This window comes from Eleginops maclovinus, chromosome 19 (assembly GCF_036324505.1).
Source record: "Eleginops maclovinus isolate JMC-PN-2008 ecotype Puerto Natales chromosome 19, JC_Emac_rtc_rv5, whole genome shotgun sequence".
Taxonomy (NCBI): Eukaryota; Metazoa; Chordata; class Actinopteri; order Perciformes; family Eleginopidae; genus Eleginops; species Eleginops maclovinus.
In genome coordinates, this window is record NC_086367.1 from 7,670,581 (window position 1) to 7,690,335 (window position 19,755).

At 40.9% G+C, this 19,755-nt stretch overlaps 1 protein-coding gene across 2 annotated transcripts in view; it reads left to right on the top strand.

The window, feature by feature from the left end:
* Positions 1–19,755, top strand: part of babam2 (BRISC and BRCA1 A complex member 2) — a 71,041-nt gene that overhangs the window by 32,140 nt on the left and 19,146 nt on the right. For both annotated transcript variants that reach the window (XM_063909486.1, XM_063909487.1), the window contains one exon: positions 15,705–15,814. In XM_063909486.1, the coding sequence (XP_063765556.1) occupies positions 15,705–15,814 (110 nt within the window). The remainder of the gene's footprint in view (positions 1–15,704; positions 15,815–19,755) is intronic.

The window sequence follows — 19,755 nt, forward strand, 5'->3', positions numbered from 1 at the left end:
GGAATCGAACCCGGGTCGCTGGCGTACGGTGCAGGTGCCCCAGCCCGTTGCGCCACGGCAGGGGCCATTTTTTGCGTTTTTGTATATGTAATTGATTAATCGATTATTGCTTCTGCTCTTTGGGAAGCCTACCTTGGAAAACAGTTCGTAAACAAGTAGTACAATTCTTCCAAGTCTTATAAATTGGAGCAAATTACTTCATTAAAACCGCTTTTACACCAAACCCAGATTAAGAAAGCTAGAGATCAAACCAAAGTCACTTATCTGATGGCCTACACCACAGAGTCACCCCCAGAGACGGACCCCTTCATTTGCGTGGTTTATTTAGGACATGGTAGCAATCACAGCTTATTAAGAGATAAGCCAAAAACCTGTTTTTTAGCAGCTGCGGTTACCTTACCTTTCCGGTTGCCACATAATTGTCACTCCTTTCTCAACCGCTCATGAGGCTTTTTGTTGTTGCGGTTTTTATGTCCAGCTCACGTCCTCCACTGCGAGGCAGTTGAGCTTTTGGAGAAGTCGTGGCTGAAGATAGTCTACTGCGTCACAAGATGAGTCTTTCACAATTCTCTCCGCAGACCTGGAAGACAATGCTGTGGTCAACACACACACACACACACACACACACACACATACATGCACACACACACACATACATGCACATACATGCACGAACACTCAACAGTGCAAATTGTTAAAGACCCATTAAGGCTATCATTCAATCGGCCTTCACAGCTATCCATACTGTCCATTGCGCCATTTGTTGAGCGGTGACCATAGTCCATTCTTCTGATGGTTTGACCTCCTATGGTTTTGACCGCATGGCTTCACATCAGTTTGAAAAGGTTTTGTCAGCCAGTTGAGTGAATTGATATGAATTAGTGGTTACTGAATTATGCAGTCACAACATACTGTCATGTTACTAATCTTGGAAACACAACAGAAAAGCAAGAACAATAAAAAGGATCTAATGGCCACCTTCCGGCCATTACCTTTTTGTCTCTCTATTCTCAGCCTGTCTGCTACTTTGGGAGAAAGCTCAGGCCTGTGCGTGACTGTTGAGCATTTTGTGCCAAAGCAAGTGGTTGTAATTTGTGGCCTTGCCGTGCCCTTGCACGGTAAACACTGACTAAGAGCTCAGGAATCTTAAGAGCTATAAAATAATTGCAGGTTACTCCCATAATGCCTAGAGTGTTCTGCTTGTTGCCATAGCTCTACCTCTATCTCTATCTCACCCCTTTCTTTTTTCACAGCCCCCTACAGGTACTCTGCAAAAAAAGTATTTATGTATTATTTTCCCACAGTATCTGACACATGGAAAATAGACTTTATTCCTGAGATGTCGTAAAGGTTCACTGAATGTTGACTGTGCTATTATGGGACACTAGAAAAAAAAGAGTTACATTTATTCCTATGCAAAAGGTAAGTCCAGCATTATATGGCTTTATTGTCGTAGGGTGTGAAGCCAAAATAACTTTCTGCTCAGGATTCATTGTATTTTTGAAATGTACTGCATGTTTTTAAAGCTCATTTTCGATGTACATTTACTACTTGCAGTACTCCAAGTGCAATGAAAATCTTCTGCATTTCATGGCAAACCTAAGCATATCAAGATGCATTCATATTTCTTTTGAAAGTACTTTCGAGAGTCCTGTTGCTGAGTGATGGCTTGTCTGTCTAGCACCGAGACATGGCATTTAGTAAGAAAGCAAGTTGCCCAAAAGACATCGTCAAATAATTGCCAGTTTGGGCTTCACTAATGCAGAGTACCACTGAAATCTGAAAAGGCCAGCCAATGCTTCCACGCAGATAAACAATTATGTGGCTTTTAAATGGTGTATGTATTATAGCTTGGTATGCTCTTGAAGAGGAATTTAAATGTCAGGCTCAACAGCTCAAACAGAAATAGGAAGTGAGAGACTAGAAATTGTTCGAATATACCATTTTATTTTCATTTTATATGTATTCTGCACATAAAGTGTCATTTGCTGATTTCCAGTTGCTTGTTTCCAATCAGTAACGTTATCAAATGATACCAAATTTGGAAAATATCTGCATAATTGCTATGAGTTCAAACTGATGGCAGGAAATGCACACCCCTCTCCTGCGTTTGCTGGCGCAGCAAACTGAAACTCCTCTGTTGCAAGAGGCTTGATGCAGTTGCAAAAGAGGAAGATACAGTGTGCCAGTGGGTTGTGGGTGACTCTCTAATGTGTTACATCAGTCACCTCAGGGTGAGAGAACTTGACACCTGATTTAGGCTGATAAAAAAAAACAACTGTATAAACACTTGTAATATTTATATGATATTCAAACTGTGAACATGAACTTACACATTGAACAATATTAAGCCAGTGCCTCATTTATTCAATACACAAACATCAGGGTTTTAATGTTTATCTATAGTAAACATTATATGATGTTTATTTTCTGAAAAATTAAACCAGCAACATCCTATCTGTCCATTGGGAATTCATTCCAATCCATCAACCAGGACTGACATTTTAATTGGTTATAACTCTAAAGTATGATGAAAATATGTGTAAGGAATAATGTACGGCTAAAGGTTCATTTTTACCCCTTCAAGGTGATTCAAGAATGTTTCACCCTTTCAGGGTCCATGTCATAACTATGACGCACTAGATGTATATGATTACTCTTGTTACGAGGCTACTTACTGAAATTATTCGATACAATATATTGATTTAAAATAGATTATATTTATTTTTTTAATTAGTTAAATGCATACCGACTAATGTAATTGTGACAGGGTTAGCTCATACAAAAATAAGAAACATAACTTTTCTAACGTCATTAGGTATATACATCATTCAAATTGTCCATTTCAGTTGGCCATAACAAGTCCAGATTGAAGTACCCTTAATGTTTAGTGCGCTATTGAGTACAGTACACAGCACATTGAGTGTACCTGTGGTTTATTGATTGAAGTCTGTAATTTTTAGTGAACAAGCCTTCTTGTTGGAGGTCCCGAACGTTGTGTCTGATTTGTCATGTTTACAAACTCTATGGATTGAAGAACCCTGCTGTGATTACTGCCAGGTGTTTTAACGTCTGGCTCTCCACAGCTGTCAGCCTTCACAAACTTAAAGGGAGTCTGGGTCAAAATGCTCCTGTTAAAAGTAGCATGCTTTTATCTAATTTGTGTTGCTGATTTTCAAGAAGAAAGAATAGCACAGTCATACGGTGGCACTGCAATCAAAGAACACCTGTGTACTAGCGTGTAAACAAATCATATCGGAGGGTAACTTTAACAGAATGTTTTTAATCATTTACGCACATGATCATCTCTGAGGCCTCCCTGAAAAGCACCTGTTGTAGTGGAAACTCTTCACTCAGACTGCAGCTGCAGATGTAAGACTTTCTTTACGACTGGGAGTGATTGTGAAATGTAAATATTTATACGCAGTTTTGGACCTAAGTAATCTGGGACAAAGCTTGGCTAAATGTTCAGCTTTTATGTGCCTTTACTTTTTTTCCCAGAGTCCGGAGCCCCTACTTAATTACACCAACCAAAAGCAATACCTTTTTAATTATAATTAAGGAGGAATTTTTGACCTTGAAAGCTGTGTACAAAACTTTCATTATTACAAAAAATGAATCAGTCAATACAAGCAATTCCAGAGATAAAACCCAGCCCCATAGCCTTATTTTTTGCTAACAGTATGACAGTAGATAACTCGTAGTGTGCTGTTTATTTAATGCAATGCCTTTGTCATTCTGTGCATTTTGGATACCGTAATTGTTCTTTTGTTGATCACCACACGGTTTTTGTACAGGAACCAAATTATCTTTGGTGTATTTTTTTTAACAACTGGCACGAAGTAAAGTACTGTTCATTCTTTGTGTTTTTTTTCCTGCAACTTCATCGGATTCTATCAGATTAATTCCAACAAAGTACTTCTAGGGATTAAGGTGTCTACTTGCTGGGAATGAATAGAGTTAACGTTAGTTCATTAGCTGCACACTTATTAAAGGCTCAACCTCGCATGACGCTACAAGAGATTGGTGTTGATTTCCAACTCGAGATGCCAGCTTTTCTTTATTTTGTAGAGTCTAAGCCTCAAAATGTCATTAGACTTGAGTCCACGCCTCCTTTTGTGTGGCATGTCCTGTGAACAAATGTTTTGGTAATACTTTAGGATCAAACATTTATGAAATAATGAACCTCAGTAGTAGGCAGGGGATTTGCAGCTGCACGTACATGTTAGAAACACTGTATCTGCTTCTTTATTGTATGAGAAATGAAGGCATCATTGTCAGGATGTAATGTCATCCAATTTGAACAGACATTACCAGCACAAGAGATCCTTTTTATATTCAGAAAATCAGTAGGACAGACTTATTTAATGAAAATGAGCATTGCTTCTTTTTGTTAAATAATCAGACTTATTGCTAATTTGATTAAAAAATCATTGTTAATCATTCCGATCTTACCTTGTGCAAAATCCTCTAAGAGTGTGAGGTCATCATAAATTACTGCACAGTGTGACTCCAGCAAGTTGCCTGAAATAAAAATGACTGGACATGTAGACAGCTGGATATACTGTAACCATCATCTAAATCCTAAAAATAGAAAGTCCTTGGAAACCAAGTTCTTTATCAATTTGCCAGTAAATATCAATTTGTGGTTAATGATGTCCACACCCTGAGACACCCAGAGAGCCGAATGTAAATATTTGAACATGACCTTTGGTTTATGACATCAGCATAACTGTTAACTCCAGTAACACCCTGTCTCGGCTCAACTGGTTTTCAGTTTCTGAGAAAGTGTTTATGTCCATATCTACATGTTTGCATTTTTAACAAATCATTTGCTTTCTAAAGGACCTTTTTATCAAAATAAAACATAAATGTTTCCATTTTATGTTTTTAACTTAAGTTAACCATTTTATATTTCTTACTCTGGACATTCATAAAACAAAATACACCACGACTTAGAACATTTAACAAACCCAACAGGATGCTTTATAATACAAATGTAGCTGTATATCACTTATAACAAATCACAAGTGTGAAGACTGTGCTGTTGCAGCATTGTTGTTTTGAACAAACAGTTACATAATCCTGTCTACACCTAAGCCACACCTATCGCTGTCAGTACAGCTCCATACCGAACGTGATTGTTGTCAGGACTCAACTGATTATGTGTACCTTGTCAAGATTGATTTTTCTTTTATATCTGATCCCTTGATTCTTGCATGATCCCTCGATATTGCAAGAATCGAGAGGCGGTGCAAGGTGATGCTTTTTTCTTAAATCAATCAGATTTCCCGCATGAGAAAGGGCTGTTGGTTGGACAATAAAGGGGCTTGCAGTTTTTCAGTTCATAGTCAAACATATTAAGTCTTTGCTCTTGAAGTCTGTTGACTTGTTGTCAGAGCTCAAACCAAAACCAAACACGCAATCTTAGATTAGTCAGTCCTGTATGCTTGGATGCCTTCAATGATTGAGGTGTAGGCTTTATTATTCTTACACAATGTCTCTTTAGGTTGCATCATCTTAAGCATCACGACCAAGCGGCAACCTCCGGGTTCTAGACTTCAATAAGTTTCAAGGTTTCAAGGTTTTATTGGTCATATGCACAGCATATACAACGTATATGTTGGCAATGAAAATCTTATGTCCCAGAAGTCAGGTGCTATAGAAGTCTATGAAAAAAAGGCCCAAATTCTCACTTTTTTAACATTTAGCTATTGGTTTGATGTTTCCTTCAATACAAATGTAATTATTACGTAAACAATGGTATTGGTTCCAAAATGGAAATGGAGATTGCGACAGATTAATTAAGCAAAATAGCTAAAAACACCAGTGCATGTGTGTGGATAAATCATATGTGGGGAAAATGTTATTAGTGTTAACGAAAACTGTTTTGCATTCAGGACATCTTATGAAGCCGCAATTGTAAATAAAGTCAAGTGAAAGAGGTCAAAGGGTTAGGTTATTGGTTTCCATACAGATGTCAAGTGCTTTTTTTTGTCATACATCCTCACCTCCATTCACTGACCCATCACTTGCAGCTACAAACCCCAGTGCTGCGTTGACAGACGGGTTGTCAGAAAGGTCGTGCCCCGAGGAGCAAGAGTCAGGCGTTCTCCATCATTCCTTTTTGTGACACAGGACTAGTGGCACCAGATCCTAGCCTCAGGGTGAGGTGCTTTTCAACAACAGAAAACGTGATCTGCTTGACATTTTATTTCTTTCACTTTGTCTTTGCTGTATGACAGCTCCTATCTTTCTGTCTCCTCCTCCATTTTTTTCTTTTTCCAATTTTTTATTTTCTGTTACGCAGTGCTGCCATGCTAAGCTGAAAATTCTCAGACATGAGAATTTATCAGAGGCACCTCAGTGCGCTCACATTCCATCGATGATGACACACATTTGGCCTATTAAGTCTTGCTTCATCATATCATAACTAGGTGTGGGACTATATGCAGTGACTAATGCCACAGAATTCCTCTGACGCTGGTGAATTGATAATTGTTTGCACATGATAAATATATTCCTCATTGTAAGTGAGTCATCTCTTGCATCATGATGTCATGGCAAACATGCATTCAGGGAACATATTTTCTCAGTCTGTCTCATCTCAACGGTGAAGACACTTGTTTGTATCATATTATGTTTTTTTAAGCGTGTTGTTTTGTACAGTATTTTATAGTTTGTTTTATCGGTGTCTTACATATGCTGATAAATCAAACACTATAAAGGGTGGATTTATTTTGCCCAATACAGTTGTTTCTCTTTATTTAAGAAGCTCCTTCATATCTGTCTGCCTGTTGGAAAAAAGCCCACCCCCGTTTTACTTAAGTTCTTTATATCCCCATGAGTACATATAAATAAAGCACTTCTTCTATATCAGGAAATATCATGTGCCTGTTAGAAGATATGCAACATAGGATGCTTCCATCACCTCCTTTTGAAGTATGGAAGTCAATGGCAGCAGATTATTTAAGGAGATGTAGAATCCTCAGTGGAGTTGGTGAATTAAAGAGAAATCACAGCCTGGGGAGGGGTTGGTTAGAGAGCGCGTAGCTCAAATCCACTACGTAATGCTCCAGTGACCCCAATATGACTCCCTGATACCAAAGGTCATGCCCGCCTCCTGTCTCCCCTCGGCGAATCTGCGACTCATATTCACCCACCATGGCCCCCCCCCCTCCCACCCCATCACCACCCACACTGCGTTGAAGAATCCCACCCACCTGCTTGTACCCCCAGCTGAGCATCAGAGGTTTACAGCGTTACATTCTCCTGAGACCATCCCCCCCTCGTCCTCCTCTTCTTCTTCCTCCGCCCCTCTACACTTCTCCACGCCCCCATGGAATTACTTCTATCTGGCCTACTTTCAGCCCTCGCTCTACATCAAGTTGTACATTATCTATATGTTGTCTTGTTTTCTGCCACACCTCCAAATGTTCTCCTTCATAATCCTTTGTTTGTTTTTCTCTGCGTTCGACCCCAGTGTTATTCAGCTTTCATTTAACTCTCAATTCCTTGTCCTTCTGTGCGCCTTTCACTGCCTTCTGTTGGCTTTTTATTAACACATTGGTGGCTTCAGGGTGAAAGTGTGTCCCTATATGTTGCCTGTCTGTGCTCATTTGTCTTGGCTTTTGCTTACCCTTGGCTTACCAATGGCTTGAAAAAGCCTCACATTACTGAAGAATTCGGCTGTTTTTGTCCAAGTGTTCCTTCGCCGCTTCCTTTTCTGTTCTCTAAAGCAATGTACAAAAACCTGTCCATTTCAAATATAATATCTTGTGCATTGGGTGGTTTGTGCTAAGAAAAATGTTCTTGAAAAATATGATATTTGGTTATGAATGATTTCTGATTTCAGTCAATTTCTTAGTTTCACGGTTCTGTAGGCCCAATGTCTGATTGGTCCCAAATAGGCGTAAGGCGCTGCAGTAGTTCAAACGACCGAATTAGACTCATTAACGGTGCAGTGGGACAAAAACACCCTGCAACACTGTCAGTGAAGCACAAATAATGTAATTACAATTATCACCCCCAGAAAATGCCACGATAACGGAAGTGCATTCGGCCCTCTGCTCAAAAATGCTTGCAATGATTGCTCATGGCATTTTTATATCAAATCTCCAGTCAGATAAGATTGGTAGAAATTTGAATGAATTATTCTTGTAAATTTGAGATTTGAGATGTAAGACTGTCCCCACATGGTCTAAAAGTCACATGGAACTTGACTTATAGGTCACACCGTATTGTGTCATCAGTACGAACATACTACACGCATTCATTCATTTCTTCGTGCATGCAGGCATGTGGTTTTCCACATGCTAACACACATATTTGAGTCACCCTTGTGGCTCGCAGCCCTAGCATCACACACTTAATATTCGCACAGATGGTACAGATCATTGAAGTGACATGCTAAACACTATCAGTGACACTTGGCCACAGTCACACATATGACTCGTGTTTCGGTGAAATAATGATCGGCTTGCTTAAGTGTCTCAGTGGCACATCTGTTGGTCATCTTCCAGTTATTGTCACAAAGAATACTGCTGAGAAGGAAGGGCTTATTAATATATTAGACTGCAAATTGACTGTGTGTTATGATTAGTTACAAACAGGTAGAAACAGGATGAAGAAAAAGGTGCATCTTAAAGAAATGTTTAGAAGTCAAAAATATAGAATATTTGGCATTATTGCACTAGGATGTTTACATAAGTGTTAGCATCTTTTTTTCCTTGGGATGCATTTTCTGTAACTACAGATGGCCTACTCGTTGTTACAATCTATATTTCTATGACTTCTGTAATAAGTGTCTCATTTAGTCTCATTTCCAATAAGTGGAGGCTAAGAGTGCAGGGGGTTAGGTGGAGACTCCTATTGCACAAGTGCTTGGATTTAGCAACACGCAGCACTTGTGCAACTTGTTCTCAGCTTTTTTATTTACATCTGCTTACACCTGAAATTGCCCCTAGTGTATTTACTTACCAAAGTAAAGTTAGGTCGTTTACATTTGTGATTAAACTATGGTTGCCTGTGAGGAACCTCTGCATAATCTTGTCGTAAAATGTCAGAGGCCTGCAAAAAAATTGGCAACATGGCCGCTTACATTTTATTATTATTATTTTATTTCAACCTTCCTTAAGTTTCAAATTGAAATAGTTTTATTATACTTGAGAGAGAAAATGCAAATAAACACGTTTCCATTTCAAAGCTATACTTACAAGATAACCAATAATTGGTATCACTCCAATGCCTATAGCCTATAAGATTATAATAGAAATAAGTTTTACTCTGTGTCTTTGAAACTACATGCAGTAGGCCAAATTCACAAACCAATTAGCTTCGGAACATTCTGGATATATTTGCCTTTGTTGCCACACCCCTCAAACTTCTCTTGCACGAACACAAGTTTATTATTTTTCTTCAGTTCCAAACACACCCTATATACAAAGCTTTTGTGACTGTGGCAACGGGGCAGTGTTAAGGTGTTGGCAGTGTTCTACCAGCATGGTTTCAGGTGGAGCATGTGTGCTCTCTAATCTCTTGACTATTGTCCTCATGACCAAATTTAGCCCTTGCACGAGGTACAACTATGTGGTGAAGCAAACTTGCCTGGTTAATAATCTACCATGGCTGTCTTGGATCAGTTCAATCATGGACTGAGTTGGTCAGATATTTCAGAAGAGGACATTGGGTCCTTTTGGACATGCGTGCAAATTGGGTTGTGGTGACTTGTGCTTGCGCTGGCATATTCTGTATTTTGAGGTGGAGGGAGCGGGATCATCATGGCCCCTTGGGTACACTACATCTCTGCTCATCCCCTCCTCACAAGCAGCAGCAGCAGCACCACATCATTAGGAACAATATCCTCAACTCTCTTTCTCAATCAGAATATTTCATGTCATACAATGAGACATTTTGGCAGCTTCCACCTTGACCCGTTGCTTTCCCGCCCTCGGGGTGGATGGCGTAAGTCTCCGTCAAACGTATGAAAAGGCTGGCACAAACACAGTATGTCTGACATCCATTCACTACATTACGTTGTAGAATTCAAAGTTATATTAACATGTTGTACTGGTCAGTGCTTTTGGTTACCGCCATGTTCAAGGGTTTTGACCTTATTTTTGGAAGAAATGTCCTGCCAAGTTCACAAAACAAGACTCCTAGGTAAAAAGCCTCTTTAGTTAAACGAATTGATTTGATTGATAATATTTGATCATTCACACACATGAATGATCAAATATACTGCCAAGAACTGAATAAAGGTGGCTGAGAACAAGTGAGGTTATTTCTTCTTTTTTCTCATGCGAATAAATGGTGTCACAAAGTTCTCCCAAAGAAAAAAGGGATTATAGGGCTTATTAATATAATTAGCCTGCAAATTGACTGCGCGTTATGGTTAGTAACAAACAGGTAGAGACAGGATGAAGAAAAAGGCGTATTGTAAATGTCAAGAAGTTTAGACGCAAAATCAGGTGTTGCAGTGTTAAACGTAAGGTTGTGTGGCTCAGTGGGAGTGTCACTTAATTAATGGCACATTAACTGTACGCCCAGGCACCTGCACAACCATCATTGTTGTCTTACTCCCTCATGACAGCGTTGTACAGCTCTGGATCGTAGGTTACCTGATTGGCCATTGCAGTGTGATGTCTGTCAACTTTTAGCCGAAGGGCATCAGGGTTTTTTCCTGCATCCCCCAAAAATACTTCTCCTACTCAAACAAACAAGAGGACTGGCAACTGATTTGTTTGAGCCTAACTCACACACACTTGTTAATGGACTACGAAAGCTCACCAAGTAGGACGGACAAACAACGGATCTGCTGTTAACTCTATTATCAGGGAAAATTAAGCCATGTGACTTTTTTCTACAAAAAAAACACAAATACATGCATATCTTATACAAATGGCTTCCTGGACAGTTATGACCTTTTGAAGAAATCATATACCTACTCTCGATATTGTGGGCTATCAGTTTGCTTTCATACCTTAATAACCCAAACCAAAATCCGCTGGGAGTTGGTCACATATTTTCAAGCAGTCTCTCTCCGGAAATTTGGTCAGTATCAACATTAAATTGACAGCTTTCACACTAAGCCTCAGTTAACTTAATTAACCAGGCAACAAGGTTTTGTTTCAGCAGAACCAAAGGGTCAGATTCGAAAGCACCATGAGTTAGCCTTAATGATCAAGTGACCCTAACCCATGTTCCAGAGTTCTTCAAAATGTCTTACCTGAGTTGCAGCCGCTGCCTTGTACTCATTGTGTGTCCAGCACATGTACAAGGGCACTCAAAGCTGCTCGCCTAGAAGCTGGACATGTCCTTGCACAACAACCATGCTGTCAGTCAATCGCCCCATTACGTTGGGCATGACATTTAAAGTTGGGTGAAGAAGGCGGACAAAGTGCCCTTACCTCCTCCGTACGAGCCCTGCAGTAGAGCCCCTGTATAGCGTTCGCGGATGAGTGTGTTTGTGTGTGTTATGACTTTGGCCAGCCTTGGTCTGGCATAAGGACAGCTGTCACATCTCCAACCTGTCACATGCAACACAGAGGAGATGCCAGAGGCCGGGGCATCAGGAGATACAAGGATGGACACAAGGAAAAGGAGTGTGTGTGTGTGTGTGTGTGTGTGTCTGTGTGTCTGTGTGTTCATGTGTCTGAAAGAGTAAGGCGGACGGAAGACGTGGGGTGGTGGCCACGTGAAAGGGTTTGACTCCGAGGCACCCTCCAACCTTGATGTCCACACACGCTCGCGCACTCCATACCCGCTCTCTGAAATCCAGTCCTTGAGCAGTTGAGTCACACATTCCCCAAAGGCGTGTAGTAAATACTGCTTTGACGTTGAACCGCCACCCCTGCAGGACCCCCTCCTTGTCTTGCAGTCCCTAACCCGGGCCATTTCAGTGCTCATTACTTACCAACGAAGAAGTCTCTTCATTAAAGGTCCTGCCTGTGGCCTGCGGAGGAAAGGCTTTTTTTAATGTCCCTACTCGACTAACTCTTTACATAAGCAAGCAGCAGTTGCCCTCAAGTGTATTTGGTTAAAAGGGCTTAAGATGTGTGTATGTGTGCACAGAAACATTAATGACCATTTGGGGGCTTTTATTTCATCACCAAGCTCTTCTGTTTCAATTTAAGTAATGGTTTCAAGGCAGGCAGGTTAAAAGGTCAGCTTTAGTTCTCATTAGGCTATCTATTCACAGCTTCCTGTATAGATTTGCAAAGTTTTGGGAGAAGAAAATCATGAGAGAGTTTCTTAAATGCCTCTAATTTACCAGCCGCACTGCAAGGCCACCCCTTTCAGCACACACTGTGCTCCAAAACCAAAACCAGCTGTCAAGTAAAGCATTTGTATTGCCCCTCTGCACTTTAATGTACTCTAAACATGCCACTTAAGAAGCATCAAAACTTTTTTCTCCATGAAATGGCATCGTGATATTTGAACAGTTGAAGAGCTTCAGAGACAAAATGATTTGTTTTGCTCTTAGTAGTCATTAAAAGATGCAATATTAAGTTATAAAAGTTGCATTGCCTTGTCATATTTGACTTGTTAGATTCATTTTCCCTCAGGAGGAATTATAACAATTTTGGTGACGTTTCATCAAGGTCATTTTAAATTGACCAGTTATTTAATATATAGATTTATATATTAAGATATTTGGTCAACTGCACTTAGTGTTCATTGCTCCTTAACATACTGTATATAAGCATTTTAAAACATGAAATTAAGATTGTGAACCTGGGAAAACATTATAGATGGTCAACATCATTATGTTACTTTTCCTCACAGTGCCATTTCTAGTGTGGCTGTAGAATTTTACACCAGTTTAAAAAAGGCCCTATTATTCTTTTGGGGATTTCCCTTTTCCTGCAGAGTGTTGTATGTTTTTGTGCATGTAAATGGTCTGCAAGGCTCAAATCCCCTCCAGAGGGAGATTTCTCTGTGAAAGACCTTTTTGAACATTAAAGCATGTAAACATGTCACAGTAAAGGCACAAAATAAAAACAAAATGCACCTGAAAATAAACATAATATGTGCCCTTTAAATGATATTTCAATGTATGGACATTGGGAAAAATAACCAGTAATCAAACATGGATGAGACCTTATTTATGTTCCATTCAAGTTTTAAATAAATGTGGTGGCGTAAAGTTGGTTTTAAACCAGTATTAAATACAAGGCCAAAATAATAATAAATGTCCACATAGCTTCAGCATATTTATTTAGAATGGCAACAGCTAAAAGTTAAAGGGTCTGCCTTTTAGTTTTTGTTTGTTTTATTTCACTGATGCAATATGACTTGTGACAGCTCTCCGCTGTCCACAGCTGGGACAAAAGGAGTCTGAATCATTCCACTAAAAAGGCTCTCCCTTCTACAGCGCCCTCAGTCCGACTCAGTCCAGCCTGCACAGAGCTTCCCTGTGTTCTTCTTCTGGCCCTCTCACCTTCCTGTTGCTTCTCATCCGTCTGTTTACTCTTACCCAGTCCAAAAGAAGCATCCATTAAATCACCTTTAGAGATGAGAACGGGACGTGACAGCTACAAACTGGAGCAAAACAATCTATTCCCCAAACCCCACGCCCACCCCGACCCCACGCCTGTTCCTATCTGTCCCATATCGTCAGCGGCAGAAGCCTGCGAGCACTGCTGTGAGACAGAGAGCAGTTCTTGTTTACTGATGCACACTTTATTGATGTGAGCTGATTCCATCAGGCAACACTTTTGGATGCCACACACCCCGCTGTCTTTCACCGCCTCCCTTCTACTCTTTATGTCTTTACGCCCTAATGTATCTGCCAAGACAAGGCAGACTGCGTGATCCTGAGAAAGCAGAGCTTGAGTGTGTGCTATAAATGTACTGAACTGTTTGTTAATTAACCTTATAGTGGTATTCCATGTTTGGTTGATTTTTTTCTTAAATTAAACAGAAATCATTAAATCACATGCTGGAGAATTTTTTCCACTTCACTTCTAGGGAAAATGTTCAGTGAAGGAATTTCTCTTTCCGCCCACTCAGCCGTGTTTTTCTCAAACCATGGGTCAGTTTGGTTTCCTGATCGGCAGAGTGTGTGTAATTAGCTAATAAGCCTTACCAAGTCTGAGACTGCCTTCGCTGCAAACCGGTTGCCTCTGTCCATCATGTGTGGTGGTTAGATTTCCTCTCACCACGGCAGGGAGCGATTATAACAAATGGATGAGTTCAAACCATCTGTAAGACATCTGATTAACGACGCCGAGCCTCTGTCGTGATACACGGCCCGGAATGGTTCTTGATGTGGAATTGCACTAATGACAGTGCCGGAGAAGTAGCCATGCTCTAGGAAAAACATCACAGAATGAGAAATTAGAACCTTGGAGAGACAGATGAGGTTTGTAGCGAGCAGCTCCGGGTGGCCTCTGCATCCATCTCACACATGATTTGATTGGTGCTCCCAGTCATCAGCTCAGCCTCATAGTGCAGCTGTTGAAGCTAATGTGGCATGAAACAAAACAGATGTTTCTTCTGGTGTCTTTCCTCTAGCCTCTCCATCTCTTTCAACATTTTAAGGGCTTGCACACTTGTTGCACACACACAGTAGTCTATGATACCAACGTTCGGTTTTAAATCGTGTCTTAGATTGATTCTCCAAGTGCTACAGCAAAAGTTGCCTGCAACAAACAGAAGATGATGGCTAATTCTATGGATAAGTGACTACCTTAAAACATGGAACTAATGGACCTAGGTAAAGGAATCGGTATCCTTCAAACAATGTTCTTCACCAAAATCCAACATCATTGGTGGAAATGGGTGCGCCACTTCTACTCATTTTGTTTCTTTCAAAAGTGCCAACTCTATGAATGCCTTCAAGCAGATACTGTCCAAATACTATTATCCCCATTTGAACCATTATTCTGTCACACCCTTCTCTGTGATGTCAGGCCTTTTTTGCCCTCCCCTTTAAGTGTGGCTTTACGAAACAGGTACACTTTTGCCTGTTCTTGTAACCTATGTCAAAGCAAGATCCGGGTGGTACAAGGCTAAAGCATTCTGTCCAAATGACTCTGACCTTTGTTTGTCCAACCAGCTGTCCTCTCAGGAGAAGCTCAGGTCGGAAAAAATGTCTTCCACAGACCTATAAAACTGTGAAGATACATAGTCTTTATTTAGCACAAATCAGCATTGCTTTATTTATTCTTTCACTGATTGATTCCGCTCGACATAGAGAGCGCTGGTAAACCCAAATCCATAAGGGGCCTTGATTCAATATAGCAGACAGTTAATGAATCAAAACATAAACAGAGTAATGTTAGTGTGATTTAAACAGCTGTCTGTTGAGATTACGCCTTTCTAAGGCCCACAGAAGGAAAATAAATATATTTTGAGTGGCAAACAAAACCCCTGGAGTCTTGTTGGAGTCAGTGTGGACTGATACATTTCATATAAAAACAGTTTCATGTGTTCTGTGAGAACGGATGGCTACGAAGGGATGGCTACGAAGGGATGGCTACGAGGATGGCTACGAAGGGATGGCTACGAAGGGATGGCTACGAACGTCAAAAACTCTTCCTTTGCTTTTTATGCGGATTTGCCTTTAAATGTGTCGACAACCCTAAAACGTGTTAATTTGCTGCATACTCCTTCCTTAACTCCGACAGTCCAAAATAGATACTCCAAGCGATATTGCTTTTGATAGTTAACCTTACCGACCTTTGCTTTGTCTTCCTCAGGACACAGCGTTGGACCCTGGAGAGGATGTGGCCCTTCTCTCAGTGAGCTTTGAAGACGCTGAAGCTACACAAGTCTTCCCTAAACTCTACCTTTCCCCCAGCATCGAACAGTAAGCACACCGCATCAACATATACCTTTTTAATTGTTTCTTTTATGAGTTAAATCATTTAATGTTCACACGGAGACAGTGTTTTGTTGGTGACACCACAATAGAAAGACAGCAACATTAGTCAAATATGGGGCCTCGTCTTAGGAGGAGTTAGTAAATCATTGTACTGACACTTTTCAAAATGTATGTGGAATTTTACAACACATATTTAAAAGCCATTATCTCTTAATTGTTTTTTGTTTCACATACTTTGATACAGTTAACTTTTCTGACTTCATGCACATTCCTGAAGTATTCGGCGAGACCGAAAAAGTCTCCCAAGTTTTTTTGCAATCACTCACTAAAAAAGACAAGACACCTTGAGTATCTCAGGGAGGGACGAAGGGTGGCCAAAGGTGATGTGCGCCCACTCGCTTCCAATTGGAGGATGCAAGCTGTAGTTGATGGATTAGTGTGCTCTGAATCTAGCAACATATTATGTCATTGTTAAAAAAATCCCACATCCCAGTGTCTGGACTCATCAGTCGGTTCCTCAAAAAAACAAACAAGAGAAGAACAAAATATGAGATGGATGACACATTGTCTGAGCTAGGAGATGACTGGATGTCTGCAGACATCTGGGGTGTTAACAGTACCGTGTGTGAGTCTGTTTGTGAGTGGGTACTTCAGTTTGCGTATTCTCTTCGTTCAAATCCATTGTTTGTCTTGCTAGATTTAGTTTGTGTGTGTTTGTCAGTTTACTGTGTGTGTGTGTGTGTGTGTGTGTGTGTGTGTGTGTGTGTGTGTGTGTGTGTGTGTGTGTGTGTGTGTGTGTGTGTGTGTGTGTGTGTGTGTGTGTGTGTGTGTGTGTGTGTGTGTGTGTGTGTGTGTGAGCCAGGTATGGGCCCACTCTGACCTCAGGGCCCCACGGTCTGGGCTTTCGTGCTCGGAATAATCTCGGGCTGATGTTTATTTACAAGCACACGCCCCGTCGCACAAGGTTAAGAGACCTCTGCTCCACGACCACCACTCTTTCTCGCTCTCTCTCCTCCTCATCCTCCTGTCTGCCCATGTTCCTGTTTCATCCGCGTCACCCCTGCTCCTCTGTGGCTCCTCTGTTGTGTACCTTTCTCTACTTATTTTTATTATATTGGGATTCTCAAATCTTCTGTCTCCTGCCATTTTCATCCCATTTGCAGATTATATGTTTTTAATTTATATTCCCTCACTAATTCCTGGATAATTGCAAAAGCAGATACATGCACATATATACTCTTCCTCTCCAAATATTTAAATATAATCACTGACACGTTCTTATACCCATGTAACAAGTGCTACAAAATACCCTAATTACACCACAATATACAAAGGTCACCTACTTTTCCTACATTATCTGTTTTTTTGTACTGTTTTTGTGTAAACGCATACCTTAGCGAGAAAGACCTTTAAGAGCAGGACTGAAAATGGCTGCCGGGGTGTCCTAGAGCAAGGTACAGAACTCCCAACTGCTCCCCGGGGGAGGAAAACCTGGCAGCCTCTTCGCTCTGGCACCTCTCCAAAAAAATGCCCTCTGTCTGAAACCAGAGCCCAGTCTGCTCTGAGTGGTTAGCTGGCCGGCTCTGTTGTTATTGATCAACTGCTTAGAGATGTCCCGCCCCTTCCCTTAGCCTATCACGCGCAAAATGGCGGAGCACTAGCCAATAGAAGCGTGAGTGTTGCATTGTGATGTTACTATGTTACAGAAGTAAAGAGTCTAATGGAGGCATTTCAGGCAGTGGGGGGGTGTTTGGTAGAGAAACTGGATGGAACTTTTGGATTTTAGCCTTTCCAGCCCGTTAACATGCACAAATACCTATAACACACTGTAGGAAAGGGCCTCAAAAGCAGAATAAGGCCTCTTTAATCCTGTATTCTTATTTTTTCTCTCTGTGGCTTATTTCCCAAGCATCCTTGATCTTAGTATTTGGCCGTGTTTAAACGAGGAACATGCTGTATTAAAGGACACCTTCCTGCACAGAAAACCCACTTGGTTGAAGAGGCTCTCCAACAAGAGAGCTGTTGTGGCGTTAAAAATTGCAGAATACCTCAGGCTTTCGATATGTGTGTTCATTGCATATGTCTGCATGTTTTATAACCGAGCTGTGTGTGTGTGAGGGAGACTGACCTCGCCACAGTTGCAGACCAGACTGAGAGGCAGCAGTGTTAGAGGCTCTCCCCCCACCCCCCTCCGCCAGTTGCGTGAGGAGAACAGACAGAAAGAGGCTAAAGCAGAGCGGAGAGCAGGAAGTGGGGAAGCTACGGCGCAGAGGATGGAGAGGGGTGGTTGCCGGCGAAGCGACAGAGGGGTTAGATAAAGGAAGAAAAGGCTATAAAACAAACCCTCAAAGAATCGTCTGGAAATGCAGAGGCTTAAACATTTGAGCCCAGCTCCCATTTACCTCCCCTCTTCTCCTTCTTGCCTCTTTGTCTCCAGATTTTTGCACATATGCATATCAAGGCTGCGTATGAATATGCTCCACTACATGCTTTTGTGCACCTTTTTGTCAGCTGTGTGGGAGTGTGTTAATTCATGACCCAGGGCGAAAATGAACGTCTTCTTCTCCTACCATTGTTTGATGACAAGCGATTGCATGTGTGTGCGTGTTCGTGCATGAGCGCATTTTGTATTGTGTTCACCGCGGATGCTACTTAATTTAGCATGCCGATGTGTGCGAAGCAGCCTCTTGCTGTATGTGTTCATGCAGATATTTTACCCTGTTAATACATGTCCGTGTCCTTTCTGACCCTTGTTAGTCTTTGGTCTTGTGTAGCTGCCTCTGCATTGGCTCCAGTGAAGAGGAAAACCCATTACGCCGCAGCGTTCCTCTGTTTTTCTAGCCAGCTTTTGATGGACGGTGACATTCAGGAGCATTATAACCCCAGCTAAAGCAAATGTTCACAATATCACCGAATGCCATGCATAAAATTCACATCAAAACACTGTGGGAAATTGTTTAAATCACTTCTCATTTTATGAAATGGTGAATGCAGCAGCTGTGGACAGCTACAGAAATTGGCTCAGCTTGGGTTTTGGCACCACTGGATTTCAGTGTTTTTACTGGCTGTCATATCAACTACATCTATTCAGTGTCAAAATGTTCTGAGGTTCTTTATGTCTGCAATCGTTCTGTCATTCCAGCTTATAATCAGTCAGGTTATCGTTTTTCTTACTTTCTTTTTGGTTTTTGCATTCATACTCCATCTGTATACTTCCTTCCCTTGCTCTCTTTCCCCAAGTACTGCTACCTTGTCTATGCATTTGGTTGACTTAAAACTGTGCAAAGAGCAGATTTGTATTCCTAAAATTACATTTTTTTTTCATGTAACTACAGTGGTTGTGTAATGAGTTCTGAACACTGCTCGGACGCAGGTCAACTCCTTAATCCTAAACGCATCCTACTGATGGAAATTGATACCAATGGCATTATGGATTCTGCTTATCAGTATATTTTTATTGATTCCCTTATGCAGTACATTCCTGATCACTTTCTATGTGATTAAAAAGGAGGCCTACACATGTTTTAAGTGTCCCTGTAGTTGTTGTATTATTAAAAAAGCCTACATATGTTGAGGTTAAGTTAACATCAATAACGCATGATATTTACCCTTGCGTTCCTGGAACGTCAGCCCATGTTGCGTCTACTGATGTTGCCACATGTAGCTGTTTCCACCCTAAAATTATTATGTTTCAGACATTACAAGTAGGACTTTTGTCATACTTCTTCATTCAGTAATGCCATACTTGGACCATTTTTCATTTCTGCCATGATTTCTTTCCAGCAAAGTGTTTACGTTGTGACACACGACTTCTTGCAACATGCAACTGTCAGAAAAAACATGCCAACAATGATTAAAGAAAACGATAATTTGAACCAGTTCTCGTTGCCCATCCCCAATCTTTGAGAAGTTAATGGAGGACTGAA